The sequence below is a fragment of the Pongo abelii genome, chromosome 18, assembly GCF_028885655.2.
Source record: "Pongo abelii isolate AG06213 chromosome 18, NHGRI_mPonAbe1-v2.0_pri, whole genome shotgun sequence".
In the NCBI taxonomy this organism is placed as follows: domain Eukaryota; kingdom Metazoa; phylum Chordata; class Mammalia; order Primates; family Hominidae; genus Pongo; species Pongo abelii.
The window spans coordinates 20,078,296-20,100,052 of record NC_072003.2 but is presented as its reverse complement, the minus strand read 5'-3'; the positions used below and the strand labels follow the sequence as shown (position 1 = coordinate 20,100,052).

The 21,757-nt window shown below is 56.4% G+C and overlaps 1 protein-coding gene across 1 annotated transcript in view; it reads left to right on the top strand.

The window, feature by feature from the left end:
- The window catches only part of LOC103892305 (ras GTPase-activating protein 3-like), a 105,988-nt gene that overhangs the window by 50,102 nt on the left and 34,129 nt on the right, over window positions 1–21,757 (top strand). Inside the window, exons 3-4 of the mRNA XM_054534799.2 lie at window positions 9,743–9,846; window positions 20,635–20,729. Of these exons, the coding sequence (XP_054390774.1) occupies window positions 9,743–9,846; window positions 20,635–20,729 (199 nt within the window). The remainder of the gene's footprint in view (window positions 1–9,742; window positions 9,847–20,634; window positions 20,730–21,757) is intronic.

The following is a 21,757-nucleotide window of genomic DNA, read 5'->3' as shown; positions in this document are numbered from 1 at the left end:
TTTGTCGCCCAGGCTGGAGTGCAGTGGTGTGATCTCGGTTCACTGCAACCTCCGCCTCCCATGTTCAAGTGATTCTCCTGCCTCAGCCTCCTGAGTAGCTGGGATTACAGGCGTCTGCCACCATGCCCAGATAATTTTTTTTTTTTTTTTTTTTTTTTTTTAGTAGAGATGGGGTTTCACCATGTTGGCCAGGATGCTCTCAATCTCTTGACCTCATGATCTGCCTGCCTTGGTCTCCCAAAGGGATCCTATTTCATAACCCATCACCCTTAAAGAGCCTTTCTCTGAGGTGGGCCTGGGCGCCTGGGGTTTTTAGAAACCTTTCCAGGCAACGGTAGTTTGCGGTTCTAAGAGGAAAAACATCAAGAGACCTAAGAACCCAAGCCCCACGCATCGAGACAGCGTCCCCGGCCGTGGCGAAGGCAGCCCTGCGCATCGAGGCAGCGTCCCCGGCTGTGGCGGAGGGTGGAGAAGGGAGAACTGAGTTGGGTTTTGGTGTGGCTATTTCTGTGGTATTCCCTCGAAATATTTGCCACCGGAAAAATGAAAAAACTCTAAGTGCTTTTAAGTGAGTAATTTCTGTGCGAGGTCTCGGGAAGAAGAAATGTCTCTGTGTGCAGTGCCCAGGCCCCGTCTGCCGGCTGTGGGGGGCTCCGTCTGCCAGCTGTGGGGGGCTCCATCTGCCGGCTGTGGGGGCTCCGTCTGCCGGCTGTGGGGGGCTCCGTCTGCCGGCTGTGGGGGGCTCCGTCTGCCGGCTGTGGGGGCTCCGTCTGCCGGCTGTGGGGGGCTCCGTCTGCCGGCTGTGGGGGGCTCCGTCTGCCGGCTGTGGGGGGCTCCGTCTGCCGGCTGTGGGGGCTCCGTCTGTCGGCTTTGGAGGCCCCGTCTGCTGGCTGTGGAGGTGGCAGAGCCTGGCTGGGGTCTTCGCGAGGGCCCAGCCTCCTGCTCTTCACAGGGAGCCTCAGGGAAGGTGGGGCCTCTGCCTCCTTTTCAAGCCGCTGGACTTGAGCTGACCACTGATAACACCGCAGCTCCACCGCGGGCGAGCGCAGCACTGGGGGACAGTCCTGGCCCGAGCTCTGGGCGTGCGTGGCTCCAGCTGCATCCTGCCCGCCTCTCGCCTCACTGGAAGCAGAGCGGGATGGGGCGTGTCTGGTCCTGGCCCTTCGCGTCCCCGCAGGCCCCTCACCTCCTGCAGGAGCCCGCCTGGCTTCCTGGCAGTCTTGGCTCTGCCAGAACTGAATTCCTGTGGTCCCCATGAGGACAACCAGGATTTGCTCGGCACCGTGGCCTCTCGGGCTCACCGCTGCACCCTGCCTGCAGAAGGCCCCACCTGTGGAGGCTTGGGTGACCTTCCCTTCCTGGTCCACTGTGCCAGGCCTGGGCAGCCCCTGGCTGCTGACCTGAGACAGGTGATTCCTCCCTGCACGCCCACTGCCCCATCCGTACATCCATCCATTCAGTGTCTCGCATGGGGCCTGCACGTTCCCAGCTGCTGTGGTGAAATGTCTGCTCTGCACCACGTGGCCTCGGCTGCACCCTGACCTCTGACCTCGGCTCCCAGCAAGCTCCCGTCCTGCCCTGCCCTGCCCAGGCCACGCCGGCCTCCTCCTTGCTCCTACGTCTTCATCACACACAAGCCCTGCTGCCTCGAGGCCTTTGCACCTGGTGTCCCTCTGCCTGGACCCCTCCTGCGCTCTCCGCGCCGTCCACGGCCTCATTCATGTGTTCACTTGTCCTCCTGCGGACAGGGCCATGGACAGGGCCTCACCGTCCATGGCCCTGTTCAAGCACTGACTCGTCTGTAAGCCTCCCCGTCCCCCGAGTGAGGCCACAGTGCCACCCCCGCCAGCCTTGCGCGCGTTCATGGTTCTGTGTGCTCTTTGTCTGGCTCCACGGGGCCAGGACTTTGCTTCATCGGCTGCTGTTCCCACAATCTAGAACAGGGATGGGCAGCTGAAACAGTCATGGGGAGAGCGCACTGTGGTTTCTGGGTCCAGTGAGCCATGCCTGGCGGGGGCCAAAGACATCAAAGGTGCTCCCAGTTGTTTGGTCCTGGTGTGTGGGAGGCCCTGCCATGTGCTTGTCTCACTGTGCAGGGCAGAGGAAGAAACCTCCGAGCCAGGCAGTGGCGTGTCCTGGGGAGGCCGCTTTGGGGGCAGAGCCAACTGCCCTTCCCCAGCCAAGCGCCCTCTGTGCCTGCAGGCCACACTGTGGAGTGGGTGGTGTCCTGAGGCTGAGAGATGAGGGAACTGGCCTCTAGCAAGGCAGCGTTGAAACGTGGACGTCCCCGGAGGACTCCATCTTCAAAGTCGTGCTTCCCCCAGCAAGGCCCGTGTGGGCACCTGCGCCTCCTGGGTACCTGCGCCTCCTGGGTACCTGTGCCTCCTGGGTACCTGCACCTCCTGGGTACCTGCTCCCCCTGGGTACCTGCGCCCCCTTGCATGGGCTTCAGCAACGTCTGTCACAGATTCTTACATTTAGACGTGCCATATAGTCTTCCTGGTGGAGACTGATGTCCCTTTGGCCTTGTGAAGCTCACTAGGGCCTGAATTAGGTGGGGAGGAGCAGCTGCATGGGGGGACTGTGCTCTGAAGATGTGGGAGGGCCTGACGGCGGCTCCACCAGGCGGGACTGTACTGTGAAGATGCAGGAGGTGCAGGTGTTTGGTTTTTTGAGACAGGGTCTCACCCTGTCACTCAGGCAGGAGTGCAGTGCTGCGATCACAGCTCACTGCAGTCTGGAACCCTGGGCTCAAGTGATCCTCTGCCTCCCTACAGACATGCACCACCAAACCCATCTAATTTTTAAATTTTCTGTTGAGTTGGGGTCTTGCTGTGTTGCCCAGGTTGATCTCTAACTCCTGGGCTCAAGTGGCCCTTCTGGCATGGCCTCCCAAAGTGCTGGGATTACAGGCATGAGCCACTGCATCTGGCCTGGATGCAGGTATTTAAAAGAGCTTAGGGAAGTTCTTCAAAAAAGGCTCTGGCCTTCAACTCCCACTTCAACTCCTGATTTTGGTTCTCATTGGGATGTAAGTTTCAGAGCACTCCTGGGCTCAGGAGAAGAGCAGCTCCTCTGCAAGGGGCAGGGCCACCTGTGTCCACAGCAGCAGGGCCTGGGAAGGGCATTGTCGGGCAGGCGAGGACGGGCATGGGTGCTGGTCTGGGCATCAGTGGCGTTGCTCTGAGAGGGAAGGAGATGCTGTCCCAGCGAGGGTGGCCTCAGGTCTGGACCCTCAAGTGGACACTGTGTTTTGGCTCTAGGACTGGCATGGCCCAACAGGATTTTCTGCAAAACAGGAAATGGTCTCTGTGTGTTCCGTCCAGTCTGGTGGCCACAAGTCACGGGCTGGTGAGCACCCAAGGAGCTGAATTCTGTGGTGGGAATCCAGGTTCGGGAGAGGTCGTCAGGCAGGTGTGCAGACAACGCGAGCTGTGAGCTTCATGCCCGAGGAATCCGCTCTTCCTGCTGGATGCGTAGATGGTGGTGATGGCCTCGCCATAGCCGCAGCACCTGGAGCTGGCCCCTGCCAGGCACGTGGTCTCCATGGGGCTCATGGCATCCCGGGAGTCTTGGGGCGATGTCACTCTGGTGCCCAGCTTGCAGGTACAAACCTGCCGTTCTAGGAGCTGACTGATGCTCCCGGCCGTCATCCCTGTCCTCACACCCCCGAGTGGTCAGGCAGGGGCTTCACTCGGCTGGTTCTGGCTTCCGTGCTATAATGAATGAATAGGACAGGACAGTGAAGAAAACGCACACCTGGGGAAGTGACCTGGGAACTCACTGCCCTCCACCGACCTCCAGGACTCCGGCCTTCCAGGGCCTCAGCCAGGCCCTGCCCTCTTCAGCACATTGGAAACACCCGCATCTACCCAGTGTGCGCTAGGATGGCAGCTCTCCAACCTCCAGCCTGCAGGCCAAGCCCGCGCCCCAGGGAAGCCATTGTTCTGGGTCCCCTCATGCTGAGCACCCCAGCTAGAGGTGCCCCTTCCAGGTCTGGGTGTGGTTGGTGGAGGTTTTATGGGTTTTAGCCATGGGTTCATTCTCAGAGGTTGTTAACTGCCCCCAGAAGGTGGGGAACCGCCTCCACTCTTCTCCTTGAGCTGGGGGTTTTACATTCTTCCGGGAGTTTCTTCAGGGCTCCCTGGCTATGGCACCGTGGCCTTGGGCGTCAGGCTGGCTCTGTGCACAGTCATTGTGGGGAGAAGTTTCCTTCCTGTGAGGGCCTCCACTGTCCCTGGAATCACCCTTCTTATTCCCTAAATAAATCATCGGTCTAAGAAGCTGAAAACCCCTCTATTCTGGCACAGAGACTAGCTCCAGCTTTCCTTGAAATCCTGCAGAACCTTCATTAAAATGAGTGCAAGGCCTGTAGCACTGCCACCTCTCTGGACCCCACTGCCCTGCGATGCCTCCTCCTCTGGGCAGCCTCCCCAGTGGCCTCCTGGTCTAAACCTCTCTGCCCAGGCAGCCCTGCCCCCTGCTCCACACCGTGTGGACTTCGCATCCGGAGTCCAGCTGCTCTCCCCTCTTGGGCTCGTCTGGCTCATTGGAATGAAGCTGGTCACGGTGGTTGGTGGCTCAGGGCTCCGTTGATAAGGCCAGCCGGCCGCCTACAGATGTCCTGCCTGGTTTCCTGAAAGACTTGAGGTGACCTGCAGGAAACAAAGTTAGTAATAACTTTATTAAGTTTACAAAGTTATATGAAATAAGGAGAAAAACATTAAAATAGGCAATTGGAACCACTAGAATAAACGACATCAGAGATGCAAAATGCTCACCCATCGCCTGTGCTGGAGCCCGTTCTGGCTCCAGGGTTCTCAGCTGCAAATGTGTAAAATGGAAATGTGAGTGTGGCGTTATGCTTCTTCAGGAGGGGGGACCCCGTGGTTCCCGAGGACAACAGCTCCTCTTAGCGGGGGGGGGGGGGCAGCCTGACAGAGGGCCCCAAAGTGCTGCCTCCCCTGCTGCGATTCAGGAGCAAGGTTCTAAAGCCGTTGCTGGAGAAATTCCTGGGCAGAGGTTGGAAGAGGTCTTGCTCCCCAGGGGTAGTGCAGCAGGGCTTGGGCAGCGGGGCTAAGAGTGCAGCATCCCTGGGGGCTGCCCGGTAGCAGGGTGTTCAGTTGCTCTGCCAAAGGCTCTGCACAAGTGGCTCCTCTCACTGCGACTCTGCTTGGCAGTGGGGGGCTCGGTGGGGGGAAGCCCAGGGCAGAGGCTGTTGGCTGGTCACCTGGGAAGATCCCGTGAGGCTTCTGGTGGTGCTGACACCTGTCCGTGGAAATCGAGTTGCTTAAAATTCATAAATAAACCAGAAATCCATTCAATAAAAAGAGATAAAAATAGCAGAAAGAGGAAGCTACGAGAAACATACGAACTCCATAAAATTATCACCACAGACTGGACGTGCCCCTTTCTAAATGTAAAAGTGGTTTATAGCAACACAGCATGGCCTGAGTCATGGCACGATCCCTGGGGTTAGTTTTGTTTCATCAGATGTTGGAGTGCCTCGGTTTCCCACCCTGTGCATCGGGGTGGTGAGGAAATGTGCAGGGTTAAATGCCAGGTGCGCGGTGCCCGTGTGTGGGGTGTGCTCAACGCTGGCATCCTCATCTCACCGCCCCTTACCACGCACAGGACACGCACCAAGTATGCATCAGACACACATCAGACACACATCAGACACACACCGGACACGCATCAGACACACATCAGACACACACCAGACACCACTCACCGGACACACATTGGACACGCACTGGACATGCATCGGATACCCATCAGACATGCAATCCAACCCGACCTACTTCCTCCTCCCCGCCTTCCTGTGAGGCAGGCACAGGCCCATGTGGTGGGGTCCTCAGTGCCTGTGCGGGGGCGGGGGGCTCTCGGGAAACAGTGACACCGTCTCACGGCAAGGTGGCCAGGTGAACCCCGAGGCCCAGGTTGCTCTGAAGCTGCTGCAGCTTCCTGACAAGCTGGCTGCTGGAGTTTGTGCCAATGGAGGGCATCCGTTCCATTCTCTGGCAGCTTGGCTGTCGGTGCTTGTGGTTCTGAGGTTCCTCCACGGTGAATGAAGCTTGATTTACGCCTTTTGGCTATGCATTTGCTGCGAGGCCTGGAGCTGTGCGTGCTTCCGCTGGGCTTCTTGTGTGAGATGCACCGTGGCTGGGACAGCCTGGGCACCTGCCACTCCAGAGCAGGAAGTGAAGCCTCCAGCCCTTGGTTCTTGGGGCTCTGCCGGGAGCGAGCGGGGCTGGAAACGCCAAGTCCAGGCTGCTTCCGCACATTCAAGCACCACAGCTTCCTGCCGTCGCTTAGGCGTCAGTGGCCCTGAAAGTTGCTCTGGGATGTACAGAAGAGGCCATTATGTCGTTGTAAAAATCCCAAATGTTTTGTGGATTACTATTAATTGTTAACGCTTGTCCTGTGAGTAGCTCGTCACCTGAGGCCTTGTCGTGAATATTAAAATGCGCGTCTGGTGTCCCTTTTGGCTTCGAGGTTGATGGTGGTTTTTCCTGCCAGTGGGGACGCTGTCTGCAGAGCACCAAGCTTCTCCAGGGAGGCCGCTGGGCGCTGCCTGGGGAGTGTGCGTCCTGCCCCGAGATCCTGCAGCTGTGACTTTACACAGGATGGAGGCGGGGTCACGACCCCTGTGCTTTGTTATGAAAGCAGTGCATTGTGTGGGGTGCATCTGTGGTGTCTTTGTGTACATGTGCACCCAAGTGCTCCAGGGCACACACATGCACACACCCACGTACACGTGCCTGTGGGCATATGCATCCACGTGCCTGTGGGTCGCCCACCCCAGGTTTGGGCCTATGCCTGTGCCGTATCTCCTGTGGGCACGAACACGCACACATGCCTGTGGGGACACACATACGGGCACACACATGCACACACAAACACGTGCCTGTGGGCATACACGTACGGGCACATGTATGCACACACACACACATGCCTGTGGGCACACTCACCCATGGGCACACACATGCACACACGCACACACATATGCCTCTGGGCCCACACACCCATGGGCACACACGTGCACACATCCACACACACATGCCTGTGGGCACACACACCCCTCGGGGTCCCTGACATCAGATCTCAGTGGTGCCCACGCAGACACAGGAGATCAGAGGATGGCTCACCTGCGTCAACGACCAACTCGAGAATGTGTTTAAAGGAAACGTGACTTTCTAATGGGCCTTCATTAACCAGGATTCTGCTACAACGGAAGTCTGTGGAAGTCCCTGAGCATTCTGTCTTCATTGAAAGATAAAGTGATGTTTCTTTTGTGCATAAATGGATACTGCTGTGTTTCCAAAATGCTTAAAACAATGTAGGCATTTTAGGCTTCCCTTGGAAGATTGTTTTATGACAAAAAGTGGTTTTCTGAGTAAACGTTACCTAGTCTCTGACCCAGTTATAAAAGTAATGAAATCAGTGAAATCCAAATGAAATGCCTGTCATTAAGGCCACTGCAGGGCGAAGGGGTGGGGCCTGGATTCCGGACCCCTCCCACCTGGACTCTGGGCCCCTCCCACCTGGGCTCCGGGCAGCAATGGTCGCCCACCCCAGGTTTGGGCCTATGCCTGTGCCGTATCTCCTGGTTTAATTTGCATTTTCTCAAGGGCTAATGACATGGAGCATTGTTAATACCTTGTTGGCCATTTGTCTTCTTTGGTGATATGTGTGTTCAAATCTTTTACCCCTTTTTAAACTGAATTATTTGTTATCATTTATTGAGTTATAAGAGTTCTTTATATATTCTGGATACAAGTCCTTTATCAGATAACTGACTTACTAATATTTTTTCTAGTCTGTCTTTTCATTTTTTATTTTTTTAATTTTTATTATTTTTTTGAGACTGAGTTTTGCTCTTGTCACCCAGGCTGGAGTGCAGTGGTGCAATCTTGGCTCACTGCAACCTCTGTCTCCCGGGTTCAGGTGATTTTCCTGCCTCAGCCTCCCGAGTAGCTGGGACTACAGGCGCCCGCCACCACGCCCTGCTAATTTTTGTATTTTTAGTAGAGATGGGGATTTGCCGTGTTGGCCAGGCTGGTCTCGAACTCCTGATCTTAGGTGATTCTCCAGTCTCAGCCTCCCAAAGTGCTGGGATTACAGCGTGAGCCACTGCACTGGCCCTTTTCACTTTTTAAATAATGCTTTTAATGCAAAAAATTTTTTAATTTTGATGAAGTCTGATTTTTCATTTATTTTTCTTTTGGCACTTGTGCTTTTGGTGACAGATCTAAGACATCTTTACCTGACTCTAGGGTGCAGGTTCATTCTCATTTTCTTCTCAGAGGCTGGTAGCTCCAACCCTTACACCCTTACACATGGGTGCGGGGTCTGAGCTCATTTCTGTGTGTGGCTGGGGTGGGGCCTGCGCCGTTGGTGACTGTGTGGACGCCCCCCTGGCCCAGCACCATTGACCTTCCTTTGCTTTCTATCAGAATGGTTCCTCCATGAATAGCTTACATCTTTCCTATTTTGGACCTTAGCATAAATGTGCGTGAAAGTGGGCTTGTTTTAAGTTCTGAGTTGGTGGTAGCTGTGTGTGCACCGTGGTAGTCGCCAACAGGTCCAGCATGGGGAGGAACCTAACCCCACCTGTGCCAGTCCAGAACAACAGGGAGGTTTGCTGAATGGCCAGGCCCACTGGCTTCTGCTTCTTTATTGGGGTTGCGGTTATTTCAAGTCTCCATCTGTGGGGCGGCTGCATCTCCGGGTGACTCACATGTGGGCGGCCTGAGCTGTGTACTCTGTAAGCACAGTCAGCAGCGGGGGCCTCTCCCCCGGGAGCGAGGGTGGCTGGGCAGTCAGCAGCGGGGGCCTCTCCCCCAGGAGCGAGGACTCTAAGCACAGTCAGCAGCGGGGGCCTCTCCCCCAGGAGCGAGGACTCTAAGCACAGTCAGCAGCGGGGGCCTCTCCCCCAGGAGTGAGGACTCTAAGCACAGTCAGCAGTGGGGGTCTCTCCCCCAGGAGCGAGGACTCTAAGCACAGTCAGCAGTGGGGGCCTCTCCCCCAGGAGCGAGGACTCTAAGTACAGTCAGCAGCGGGGGCCTCTCCACGAGGAGCGAGGACTCTAAGTATAGCCAGCAGTCGTGGTCTCTCCCCGAGGAGCGAGGACTCTAAGCACAGTCAGCAGCGGGGGTCTCTCCTCCAGGAGTGAGGACTCTAAGCACAGTCAGCAGTGGGGGCCTCCCCCGCAGAAGTGAGGATTCTAAGTACAGACAGCATCGGGGGTCTCTCCCCCAGGAGCGAGAACGGCTGGGCAGTCAGGACTTTGTACTGGATCTCTGGATAAAAGCAGCGGTCCAAGGCACTGGAGTGCTGTGTTTTATGTTTAATGCATAAAGGGAGCCACCACCTGCTCCAAAGCAGGTACCTTCAAAACATCATGATGGCCCCGAGGCTGGATCTAGACCTGAGCATGTACCATGGAAGTCATTCTGGCAGTGGCCATGGTCTCTGTGGAGGTCTCTGAGCTTCCTGGACCGCCAGGCAGCCCAGCTACAGAAGTTCACCTGTGCAGTGCAAAGGCTGGAGGTGGAGGCCAGGGAGCAGCCACAAGGCCCTTCACCCCACAGTGAGCTGCAGGTTCATGTCTCATGCGTGCCACACACTGCAGGGCGTTCTCATGGCACATTTAAAACTAAGACCACAGGTGTGTGCCCCAGGGGTGAGGCGTGAGCGTGGCCTGTGTTCTAACTGGTGCTTTTCTTTGTCTCTCTAGCCCCTTTTACGGAGAAGACTTTTACTGTGAAATTCCTCGGAGCTTTCATCACCTGTCCTTCTACATTTTCGATAGAGACGTTTTCCGGAGGGATTCCATCATAGGTAGGTGATGAATGAGCATTTACTTCCCCTTTTCTGCCTTTTCTGTACCAGGGGAGTATTAGCATTTCAGTCCAGAGCCTGGCTGGATGGTGCTGAGGGGTCGCTGCAGGGCTCGAGGTCACAGCAGCCCTGGGTGTTCCTCCTGATCCACGCTCGGGATCTGGCCTGGCGTCTGTGGTCCCTGCTAGAGCATCACACCAGGCTCAGGTCAGTGAGCGCTGCCAGTCGAGGCTTCCGTGGCCTCTCAAGACAAGAGCACAGCATCCCCGACCCTCTTCAGACAACTTCCCAGGGCTTCTCCCTGAGGCATCTGCGGGGGGACCTTTGCACGGATGTGGGGCCCTCCCTCCTCACCACATCCTGGCTGTCCCTGTCCCAACTTTAGTCCCCATGGTGTGGGCATGGGAAGGGCGGGTGGGGGGTGGGGGCATGTGGCCTCAGTTTCCCCCTGGTTTTTGGGGCAATACAGTGACTTCCAGGAGATGGTGTGTTTGGAGCAGGGCTGGGGCTGCTCTTGGAGAAAGCTCATGGGCAGCCCTGCCTGGGATCACAGGAAGGTGGCATCCTGTAAGTTGTGGGGCCTCTGGGCAGAGTGGACTTTGGGCTACTCGGGGAGCTCCTTGTTCCTAAATGCAGCCAGAGGACCCCATCATGAGCAGACCTCACGCAGCAGGCCTGGGAGGCTGAGGTATCAGGCTAATTCCCGCCATGACGCCGGGAGAGCCAGGAACGGAGGAGGGGTCCTGCGGCACCTGAGCTCACGCCCAGGATGGGCGGCTAGGGAGCCAGTGTGTACTGGCTGCCACAGCCTGAACCCAGATCCCAGGTGGTGCAGGCTCCTCGTCTCCATGGCTGCCAGGATGCCGAGTGGGACAGGGCGGGAGGAGGAGTCCCCCAGGGGGACCCCCAGCTCAGCCCGAGGCAGCCTGAGGTCCCGGGGGTGCAGGAGGCCAGCGAGGCCACGAGGGTGCTGTGCCTAGGCAGGGTCCGTGTCCATCTGAGGCTCACCGCTCACACTGGCTCCTCACACCGCGTCACGGCCGCTCCACTCCACGCCGGCTGCCCCCCTTTCCCCAGCGCTCACCTCTGTCCCTCAGTTGTGGGCTTTCTTCATTGTCCCTGTCCCTCTGTGAGCTGTGGACCAGGATCTGTGATCTGATCCATTCCCAGTGCTTGGCAAACAGAAGTGAGAGAGGCACGGCCAAAGGTCCACCTCAGAGCTTGAGTGTCCTAAAACCCAGCCTGTCCCCACTGGGCGGCCGGCAGCTAGTGTGTGTCAGCACGATGTTGAGGGTGGGGGCATGAGAGAAACGGGTTAGCAGGTAACGCGTAGGCTCCTGTCTGCACTCTGCCATGTCCCGGGCCTCCACAGCAAGTGCCGTGACAGAGATGACAGAGACGCCCATCCTGACCAGTCTTGCTCTCTGCCTGGCATTGAGACAGGCTTGGCTGGGTGGCAGCTGTGAACCCAGAGGCCCTCAGGGCCAGGCAGGGCCTCACCTGGCATTGATAAGGCCGGTGTCCCCTCACCATTGCAGGGGTCGGGACCTGGACATTTTTGGGACTGTTGTTCACTGTACCCAAGTGATTATTCTTAGAAACTGCTGTGCTTTTCATAGAAGTCTCCCGAGTTTGTTTAGAAAATACATGGAACGGGTCACATGGATCTCAGATAATTGACCTTTGACTTCATTTTGAGCGGGAACACTGTGCTGGGTGCTTGCGCAGTGGACACCCTGGCCCTGAAATGCGATTGCAGAAGGTGTTTGTGCTCCTGAGTGCAGTGGGCACCTGGCCCCCCTTCAGGGTCTTGCTGTGCTGGGCCTCGTGGAGCCTTGTTGTTGAGATGGTCTTGAGGGTCCAGCGTGACCCCTGCACCCCCCTGCTCAGTGTCTGCCTGGGAGGCCCTCAGGTTCAGGCCCATAGCTTCATGTCGCATTCAAGCTGGGTGCTGCGGAAGGATTCCCTCTTCCTCTCTCCCTCTGACCAGGGCATCGGCTCCAGGGCTAGTGGCTGGCAGTTCTCCCTCCTGCCTCCGGGCTCAGCCGCTGTGCACCCCACTCCTGAGGCACCTCCTTCTCCATCCCCACATCCTGCCATGCCCACCTCCGGGACTGGGGCCTACTGCAGGAGATGGCCTCCAACCCCGCGGCATGGGTGGGCTGCCCTCCGTGACCTGCCTCCCGTGCCCCACTCGTTGGTTGTGGTTCTTTTGCCTGTTGTGCTGTGTCCACTGGACAGAGCTTCCTGGAGCCCATGGTCCTGCAGGGCAGGCCTGTGTCTCGCTCCTGTGTTCTCAGCCCCTGCCAGGGGCCTCCAAGGGTGTTCCCAGAAGAAAGGGAGGTGTGGAATCCAGATTTTTCAGTGGAGGCTAATGGTGTATCTGGTGGGGCTCAGCCTGTGCTGGGCACCACGCGTGAATTGAGGTGTGACCACGTGTCAGGCCTCATCACCAGCTCAGTTTATACTCGAGAATCCACAGGGACTTGATTCATTCTCGAAGGTGTATGAGACATTTTTTGAGTGACAACCCTAAGGAAAGAGAAATTAAAAAATTTTTTTGCACATTTTAGTAAGAGAAGCTGATCAAGTTAGTTCTGGAGTTATGTGCTCTGAAAATAACCAAATCAGATATTTATTAATCATTCTGTTGACGTCATCTGCTAGTGGTCCTTGGTGGCTTTACGATGACGGTGACTGGACTTGGATGTTTCACTGTGGCTTTCGCAGCCATGAAAATGGGTGGCTGTCTGGATCTCCGGTAACGATTTATCTTTATGACGGTAATTATGTTGTTACCGGGCATGAAACAGCGGGTTCTGGGGAATGCGTTTCTGGGTGGAAGTGCGCGGTGGCCACTGGCTTCCTGGCTGCGTGGTTCTCCTGGTTGTCTTGTTTCTAGCAGCTGCCCACGCCCTGAGGAAACCCCACCTGCCAGCAAGTTTCCCTTGGGGCGGCCACAGCTGTGCTCAGTTGCAGGTTCAGGTCCAGGAGTGAGAGGTGCCGCGGCAGGTGCCAGAAGGGAGTGGGGGCGCATTCCTATGGGGTTGGGGGTGGGGGTTGGGGACGGGAGGGCATCTTCAGCCTGGAGGGGGAGGGTGGTGGCGACAGAAACCGAGAAAGGCAGCTGAAGCCCTGCCGGGATACGGCGCAAGTGAGACTTGGGAAAATAAAGGCCTGCCCTCAGCCCTCCCCAGCCCACCCCGGCACCTCCACCGGCCGCAGTCAGCTCCCGCCGCAGCAGGAGCAGAAGGAAGAAGTGTCCAGTGTCAGCGGGCCCCGGGCCGCGTGACCGTAGCCTCCTCTGTCCCCGGGTCCATGGCCCACAGAGCGCTGCTGCCGGCGGGAACTGTCAAGCCGGGCTCCCAGCCGCAGGGCCGTGACCTGCGGGACACACAGGGCGCGGGCTCCTTCAGGATTCTAGGCGCAGGGAGGCGGCCTCTGCCTGGACTCGGCTGCGGGGCGCTGCACCCACGGAGCACAGACCGGAAACGATGGCTCCCTGCAGCTCGGATGCGTGAACCGCGGAAATGCGCGAGGCCCGGCTCCGCGCTGTCAGTCTGGAGCATTGGAGTCTCCGCCCCCCGTGCTGGCGCCTCCCTCCTCTTCCCGCTAGGCCTCCACCTTCCTCTGGGCCCCCGGCTCTAGTAACACCACGTCCCCCTCCATTTGCCCCTCCAGCCCCTAGAGACTCTCTGAGGCTTCCCAAGGAGGTGGGAGTGCAGTGAGACCTCCATTCTTTTTTTTTCTTCTTCTTCTTCTTTTTTTTTTTTTTGAGACGGAGTCTCTCTGTCGCCCAGGCTGGAGTGCAGTGGCGCGATCTCGACTCACTGCAACCTCCACCTCCCGGGTTCACGCCATTCTCCTGCCTCAGCCTCCCGAGTAGCTGGGATGACAGGCACCCGCCACCACACCCGGCTAATTTTTTGTATTTTTAGTAGAGACGGGGTTTCACCGTGTTAGCCAGGGTGGTCTCCATCTGCTGACCTCGTGATCCGCCCGCCTCAGCCTCCCAAGCAGCTGGGACTAGAGGCGCCGGCCACCACACCCGGCTAATTTTTTGTATTTTTAGTAGAGACGCGGTTTCACCGTGTTAGCCAAGGTGGTCTCCATCTGCTGACCTCGTGATCCGCCCACCTCGGCCTCCCAAAGTGCTGCGATTACAGGCATGAGCCACCGCGCCCGGCCGAGACCGCCATTCTTTGTGTATAAATCAGGTGGTCTGCAATTGACATATGGTAAAGTTCACTGTTAGGTGTAGCCTTCACCAATGTATGCAGTTGTGTAGACAGCAGCACAACTCAGATATGTTCCCACAGCCCAGAACACTCCTTTGGGCCCCTGTGGGGTGGATTTCCTACCTGGCCCACAGCCGCTGGCAGCCGCTGCTCTGGGGCCTGTTCCCACAGTTGCCTTTTCCAGGAGGCCACGTGAGTCAAACCCTGGAGGGGCCGAGCCCTCTGCCACTGCGCTGGTCCCGCGCTGTGCGGCTGTGAGCCAGGTCGCCCCCTTCCACTGCCCGTGGGTTTCCATCATACAGACACACCTCAGCCGCCTCATCCACTCGCTGGATTGTGTCTAATCCTCAGGACTTATGAATAAAGTCACCGTAAACATTCTCGGATAGGTCTTTGTGTGGACAATGTTTCTGTTTCTTACTCTGAGATAAATGCGTGGGAGCGAGGTTGCTGGGCCACTGTAGGGTGTGTGTTTACTTTCATTAAAACTACCCAACCGTGTCTCCAGGTGGCCGCCCAGTCTGCCTTCTCTCCAGCAGCGGGTGAGAGCAGCAGGTGTTTCGCATCCTGCCCGGCCCTTAGGACCGTGAGTTTTTATTCTCTAGTTACCGTTTGCACTCCCATAGGTGTGCACTGTCTCACTGTGGCTTTTATTGTGTGTCCGTGAAGAGTGGCATCGAGGACCTCTTCTTGGGCTTAGTGATGGCTCCATTCCTTCTTTGGTACATTTTTCAAATCTTTTGCCCTTTTAATTGGGTTGTTTTCTTGTTACTTTTTAAAGTTCCCTGTATATTCTGGATACGAGTCTATCACAAGTGTGCTTTGCAAATATTTTCTTCCAGTTTGTGGCTTGTATTTCATTTTCTTACCATTGTCTTTGAAGAACAGAAGTTTTTAATTTCGATGGTCCAGTTTATCACATTTTTTTCTTGTATGATTTGTACCTGTGGTGTCATGTCTAAGAAAGTCTTGCCTATCCCATGGTTGTGGCAGTTTTCTCCTGGAAAGCATGTGCTTTCAGTGTTTACATTTAGTTCCATGATCTGTTTCAAGCTAATTTTCACTTATAGCACAAAGAAAAGGGTCGAGATTCTGTTTTTTCCACATAGACATCCGTTTGTTCCGGCGCCCTTGGTTGAAAGACGACCCTTCCTCTGTTGACTTTGGCACATTTACAGCTTAGTTGGCTGCACTGTGTGGGTCTGTTTGTGGCCTCTGTATTCTGTTCCATCTGAGGTAGGAGGCGGGACTGGACTCTGGAGGCAGGGCTTGGACACCGAACCAAATTGAGGACTAGCTGAGACAGGGATGGGTGGAAGCAGCTTTCCATCAGACACGCCTGCCAGTGTGCCATGTCAGCTTACCATTGCCATGGCAATGCCTGGAGGTTACCACCCCTTTCCATAGGAACAACCCCATGACTCGGAAATTACCACCCTTTTTCTAGAAATGTCTGCATAATCTGTCCTTTAATTGACATATAGTTAAAAGTGAGGATAATAAGACTGCAGGAGTGCCAGGAGGTGCCACTCTCAACACCCCTGCTCTGCAGGAATGGCTGAGACTCTCAACACCCCACCCGTGGGGAGTCCTTGCTGTGCAGGAGCAGTTTCAGAGCTGTCACTGCCGCCTCCATAAAACTGTTTTCTTCCACCACCACCTCATTCTCGAATTCTTTTCTGAGTGAAGCTACAGACCCTCTGAGGCTAAGCCTCAATTTGGGGCTCGCCTGCCCTGCGTCATATTGATCCACCTGTCCTCATGCCAATACCACACAGTCTTGATCACTATAGCTTCATAGCAGGTCTTATGTTGTAGTGTAAGATCATCAAATTTGTTCTTAAACTTGTTTTGCTATTCTAGATGCTTTGAATTGCCATATATACTTTTGAATGAGCTTCTCAATTTCCAAAATAGCCCCACAGGAATTTTGACTGGGATTACATTGATCTATAGATTAATTTGGGGAGAATTAATATCTTAACAAAACTGAGTCTTCAAATCCATGGACATGATATATCTTTCCACACGCTTGGGTCTTTCCAATTTCTGTCATCAGTGTTTTGTGATGTGTTTTCAGCCTACACATTTTGCACACTTAAAAACATTTATTTCCCTGTGTTTTATGTGTTTAATGGAGTGGTTAAAGATTTCTTAGGTAGTCCACCAAAAGCACAAACCTAAAAGCGTAATTTTGTGAAAGATGCTGTTTTTGTGTAATTTTCATGGTCATTGCTTGTATGTACAAATGCAGTCGACGTCTCCACACTGACTTTGTGTTCTCTGTTCTTGCTAAACACACCAATTAGTTCTATTAGCTTTGCTTGTAGATTTTTTTTTGTACATTCTATGAATAAAGGCTTTTATTTCTTCCTTTGGGGTCTGTATGGCCTTTGTTTTTTCCTCATCGCCCTGGCTGGGACACAGGTGGGGTCAGAGGGAGGCGCGCGCATCTCAGCCGCATTCCCTGTCTCGGGCAGCTCTTGCTCAGTTGTGTCCTGTGGCTGTTTCCCCTTTTTTTCTGGTCCCTCTGCAGCTGGTCCCCCGTCTGATGCCCTCCAGACCCCTGTTCTGAACGGGCCTGGCCAGCACAGATGCAGCAGAAGAAAGTGACCCTTCCGGCCTCTCGTGGTGAGAAGGCAGCTGCCTTTGCCCAAGTGAGAAAGGGAGGCCCAGAGTGTTCGGTAAACTTTTCGGTGTGACTCAAATAGATGGGGACGACCCTGTGGATTAGGCACATCAGAGAAATTTAAGTAGATGCTGTGGCTTTTAGATCAGGCATTCTCTCAGGTCAGCATCTGGGAATATGAACACGCATGCTTCAAATGTCCACGGCCCCCACTGTTGAATGTGGCTGGCTTCTAGAAGGAGAGGCTGGGGGCTGGTGACAGAAATGACCCCACGTCGGGAATGAGGTGGCAGGGGCAGGGATCCCTTCTCGAAGGGATTTTAAATCCTTTTGAATGTTGTGGATTTTGTTCTGTTTCTGTTACCTATTAAAAAATTAAGTGAAGTACTTCTAAAATTAAAGACTTGTAATCATGTGCCAGTTACAAGATTCTTACCCACGTAAATATGTGACTTCTCCCGTCCCAGTTTCAGCTCATAAAAATGTGAAGACACAGTGACATTGCAAGTATTTAAAACTTCGGACTTCAAAACTGACCCTCCTGTCCAGCTGAAGGCGTCTTGGAGTCTGAAGATTTATCCCTTTTCACTGAAATATATTGCCCAGCTCAGCTTTAAGACGTTTTTCTTTCATGTGGCTTTATTCCTGTGAGACTCAAAACTGAGGTTCGTGTTTGGGGGAAAGGGGGGGTTTTGCAAGAGCCACGCAGCGGTCGTCAGAGGAGAGGACAGAGCCCCCACTCGGGACCCTTGAAGTCAAAGGCGGCCGCCCAGGGCTGCCGGTGGGAGGGCGGGGGGCTCAGCGAGTGAGGCGGGGCGGGAGGGGGCGGGGGGGCGCTCAGCGAGTGAGGTGGGGGGCGGGGGGCTCAGTGAGTGAGGTGGGGGCGGGGGGCTCAGCGAGTGAGGCGGGGCAGGAGGGGGTGGGGGGCTCAGCGAGTGAGGCGGGGCAGGAGGGGGTGGGGGGCTCAGCGAGTGAGGCGGGGCGGGAGGGGGCGGGGGGCTCAGCGAGTGAGGCGGGGCGGGACGGGGCGGGGGGCTCAGCGAGTGAGGCGGGCGGGCTCAGCGAGTGAGGCGGGGCGGGACGGGGCGGGAGGGGGCGGGAGGGGGTGGGGGGGCTCAGCGAGTGAGGTGGTGCAGGAGGAGGTGTCCTGGCTGTGGTCCACCCTCGTGGTCTGCGCCATTAGAGGCCATTGGAGGGAGTCCACGTGGTGTGTCACTGGGTTTCTCTCTGAGCCTCCCTGGTGTTCCTTCTCCCACACGTGCTGGGGCCTGTTTCCTGTGCCGGCCCCCTCGGTTCTTGACTTGGCTCTCGCCTGCCCTCAGTGGTGGTTTCAGCGTCCCGTGCAGCTCCAGATGGTCTGTGTATGTCTGTGTGGCAAGAGCTGAGCCGATGAGGTCGCCAGGCTGATCGTACGAACCCATGAGTGCCTGTGTGCTGTATCTGCGTCCGGGGTAGCTGTGGAACTGGCCGGCCCTGGCTGTGAGCGGGGGGTCCCGGAGCTGTAGTTTGCTGGGAAGGGGCTCCGGCCCCGGCTGTGAGCGGGGGTCCCGGAGCTGGGAAGGGGCTTCTTCCAGGGCTGTTCCCAGGGCTGCTTTGCTTTGCAGAGTGGACGGTGTGAGGTGCAGCCGGCTCCCCTGAGGACACGAGATGAAGGTGCTGACATGCATGGCAGGTGTCAGGAGCACTGGAGGCAAACTGTCCTGATTCCGCATCTGTCCTTTGGGCATTCGGAAAGCGTCTTTGTGCCTCTTTCCACCTTCCGCACCTCCCACCATGTCCTGTGGCCACGTGGTGCCCCATTATGTGGCCGACCCTGCGCTGTCCCATAGGGTTTGGAGCTGGTGCTGAGCTGGGCGTGTCTCAGAGCCTCGGAGTTTGCAGACAAGGGAGGGGCCTGGCGGCCCAGGCCCACGGGCTCTGAGATTAGTCACAGAACGGACCAGTCAGGCTGAGAGGTCTCGCTCGCATGAGCCCGCGGGGCAGAGGAGCTCCTGAGGGAAGATGCGTCCTGGGACCTCGCAGGGTGGGGACGCTAACATAGGAAGGAACGCTGGCAGGATGGCGGGGACGGAAGCTCCCTCTCCCTGCAGCCCCGGCCTGCTCGTCTGTGGGGTGTGCAGAGTGGTACCTGCCCCTTCCGGGTCACCGCAGGACCGACTGAGATGGCGCCTGTGAGAGGCTGGCAGTGGAGTGTTCCCGAATTTACTGAGGCTGGACAAAGAGTCAGGCCGAAGCGTGCAGCTGCTGGATGCCAGGCCGGGGTTGTTCCGACGGGAGCCTGCGGAAGTTTTTTGAGACACGGAAATATAAAAGGATCTTCCTTGGAGGAGAGAACCGGGGCTGGGCTGCGCTGTCCTGGCGTGAGGCAGGGTGGCCGGGTAGGAGGCCCAGGCCGCTCCCAGGAGCCCGGGTCGTGCACAATGTGCTCAGACCCTGCAGCTGCGGACGCTGCGGTGGAACCGGGGTTTGTAGGGACCCAGAGTTTCTCGCTTCAGTGACTGGACCAAGATCCTTAAGGAGGGCGTGTGTGTCTCTGGGTACAGAACGAAGACGTGAGGAGTCTGCCAACATTTCCTTCCTCACTCCTGCTCTCATGTGTGCTCTGCGATGGGCTCAGACATCACATGTGTGTGCGACTCCCTAGGAGTTCACGTGCGTCTGTCAACAGAGGTGCACGTGCTGTGTGGGTGCTCGCCGTGGTGGGTGGCATGGTCCGCAGTGCGTGGAGGCCACTGGCAGGGTTGACGTGGTGGTGCCATGAGGGGACACAGGATGGGAGATGGCTCGGTGCCCAGCGCCTGACAAGCCCTGTCCTGCCGGGGATGGGATGGGCACGCATTTGCCCCGCCACGGGAATGTTTCTGGAATGAGGTGAAAGTATAAGCAGATAATAATGGTTACAGATGCGAATTTACACATATAAATCCATACTAGGTAAACGTATATTGTACAAATATATTCTGATATGTATTTTCATTGGAAGTGTAGCTCCAAAGTACTAAGCCTGTTTAAGGCACAGGAAACTGTTTAGAGTGGATGTCCCCAGACTTTGGGGCCCACACAAGTGCCCAGGGACATGTGGTGCTGCAGATTCCAGCCCACACCAGAGCTTCCGTTCTCCTCTGTCTGGAGAAGGCCAGGAATCTACACTTTCAGGCTCTCCAGGGGTCCCAGAAGGTGGCTCATTCATTATACTTTAGAGGCACAGATTCAGACCAACCCATGTCGAGTGGGAAGGTGGCAGCTCATTCTAGCTGTCAGTCCTGCCTGTGAATAACCTGAGCACCCACATGCATGCACACGCGTGTGTGTCCACACACACACGGAAAGCACTCTAGGCACACGTGTGTTTCAGGCTGTAGCTCCCACGGGTGCACACGTGTCTCTCTTGCGGCATGATGCCACTGCCTTGGTGGTGTGTGAGGCGTGAGATGTTCATTTGTGAGAACGGAGCTCTTGTGCATGCAGCAAGCTCTGAGGCACCTCCTGCCGTGAGAACTGGCCAACGGACCACAGTGAAAGTGAGGTGCTCATTGCCAATGGAGAGGACATTGCTGCCTTCACAGCGAAGCCTCTGGAATGCCTTACTGGAAGGGAGACAGTGGAGACTTACCCCTGCACCTGATTATTTTGACTTTTTAATATCAATTTTTAGAGATACAGTGCCATCATGCCCGGCTCATTCTTTTATTTTTTGTAGAGACAAGGTTTTACCATATCGCCCAGGCTGGTCTCAAGCGACCCTCCCTCCAGGCCTCCCAAGCGTGGGGATTCCAGGCATGAGCCCCGCACCGGCCGGTGCCCCATTCTGAATTAAACTGGTGGAAATAAGCTGCGGTGATGATGGGCTGGCTTCTGCTCGAAGGTGTCCTGGCTCTGGGGCCTGTGCCCGTGGTGAAGTCTTCTCTGCTTGTTTTGCAGGGAAGGTGGCCATCCAGAAGGAGGACTTGCAGAAGTACCACAACAGGGACACCTGGTTCCAGCTGCAGCACGTGGATGCCGACTCGGAAGTGCAGGTGAGACCATGCTCACAGCCCCGAAAACCAGAGCCCCGGGACACCATGGGGCTTCGAGACAGGCCTGGCTTCGACTATGGCTAAAGACGTAGATCGGACTTCGGCCTTGACTGGGAATAACGATGAGCAGATTTCGTGTTCGCCTACTTGTGCTTGGAGTGAGCGCGGGCTCTGCCATGGATTTTGGGTTGTGCATGTTCGCCCGCTTGTGCTGGGAGTGAGCGCGGGCTTCGCGCACGGATCTTGGGTTGTACGTGTTCACCCGCTCGTGCTCAGAGTGAGTGCGTGCTCCGCGTGTGGATTTTGGGTTGTGCTTGTTCGCCCGCTTGTGCTCAGAGTGAGTGTGTGCTCCGCGTGTGGATTTTGCGTTGTGCGTGTTCGCCGGCTTGTGCTCGGAGTGAGCGCGGGCTCCGTGCATGGATTTTGGGTTTTCCCTTTGGTTGCTGCCGCCCTTTGTCATGCACAACTGAGGAAGCTGTGAAAACAAACATGGTGGGAAAGGACAGGCATGCGTCATTGAGGGCCAAGAGAAAACACGGGTGGGGAAGGGCCGAGCCAGGGTCAGTCATCAGGGACTCTCGCTTCCCCATGGTCGGCTGGGCGGGCTGCTCCCTGGCACACGGCGCCAAGAAGGGTCTGAGCTGAAAGAACGTTCTCGTCTCCCGTGTCCGTTGTCGGAAGTGGCCAGGGGCTCACCCTGGCTTGCTGGGACTGTGTGCCAACTGGGGCTCACCCCGGCCTGTCCAGTGGGAAGAGCTTGTCCCACCTCCCCACGCAAGACCAGGGGCTCCAGTGCTGGGGCCCATGTCCCAGACCCTTGTGTTCACAGCTGCTCACGGACGGACGCACGGTGCCCAGCTGCCCAGCACAGCTGCTCCAGGCTGGCCTGTAAGAGAGGGAGCAGTGGGGGTCAGTCCACCCGAGCCCAAGACTGCACCAGCTCCTGTGGTGTCACTCTGAGCCCTGGTCTGTGACACAGAGCAGCTGCAAAGGCCACAAGCAAGAGGCACTGTGGCCCAACCCTGGGA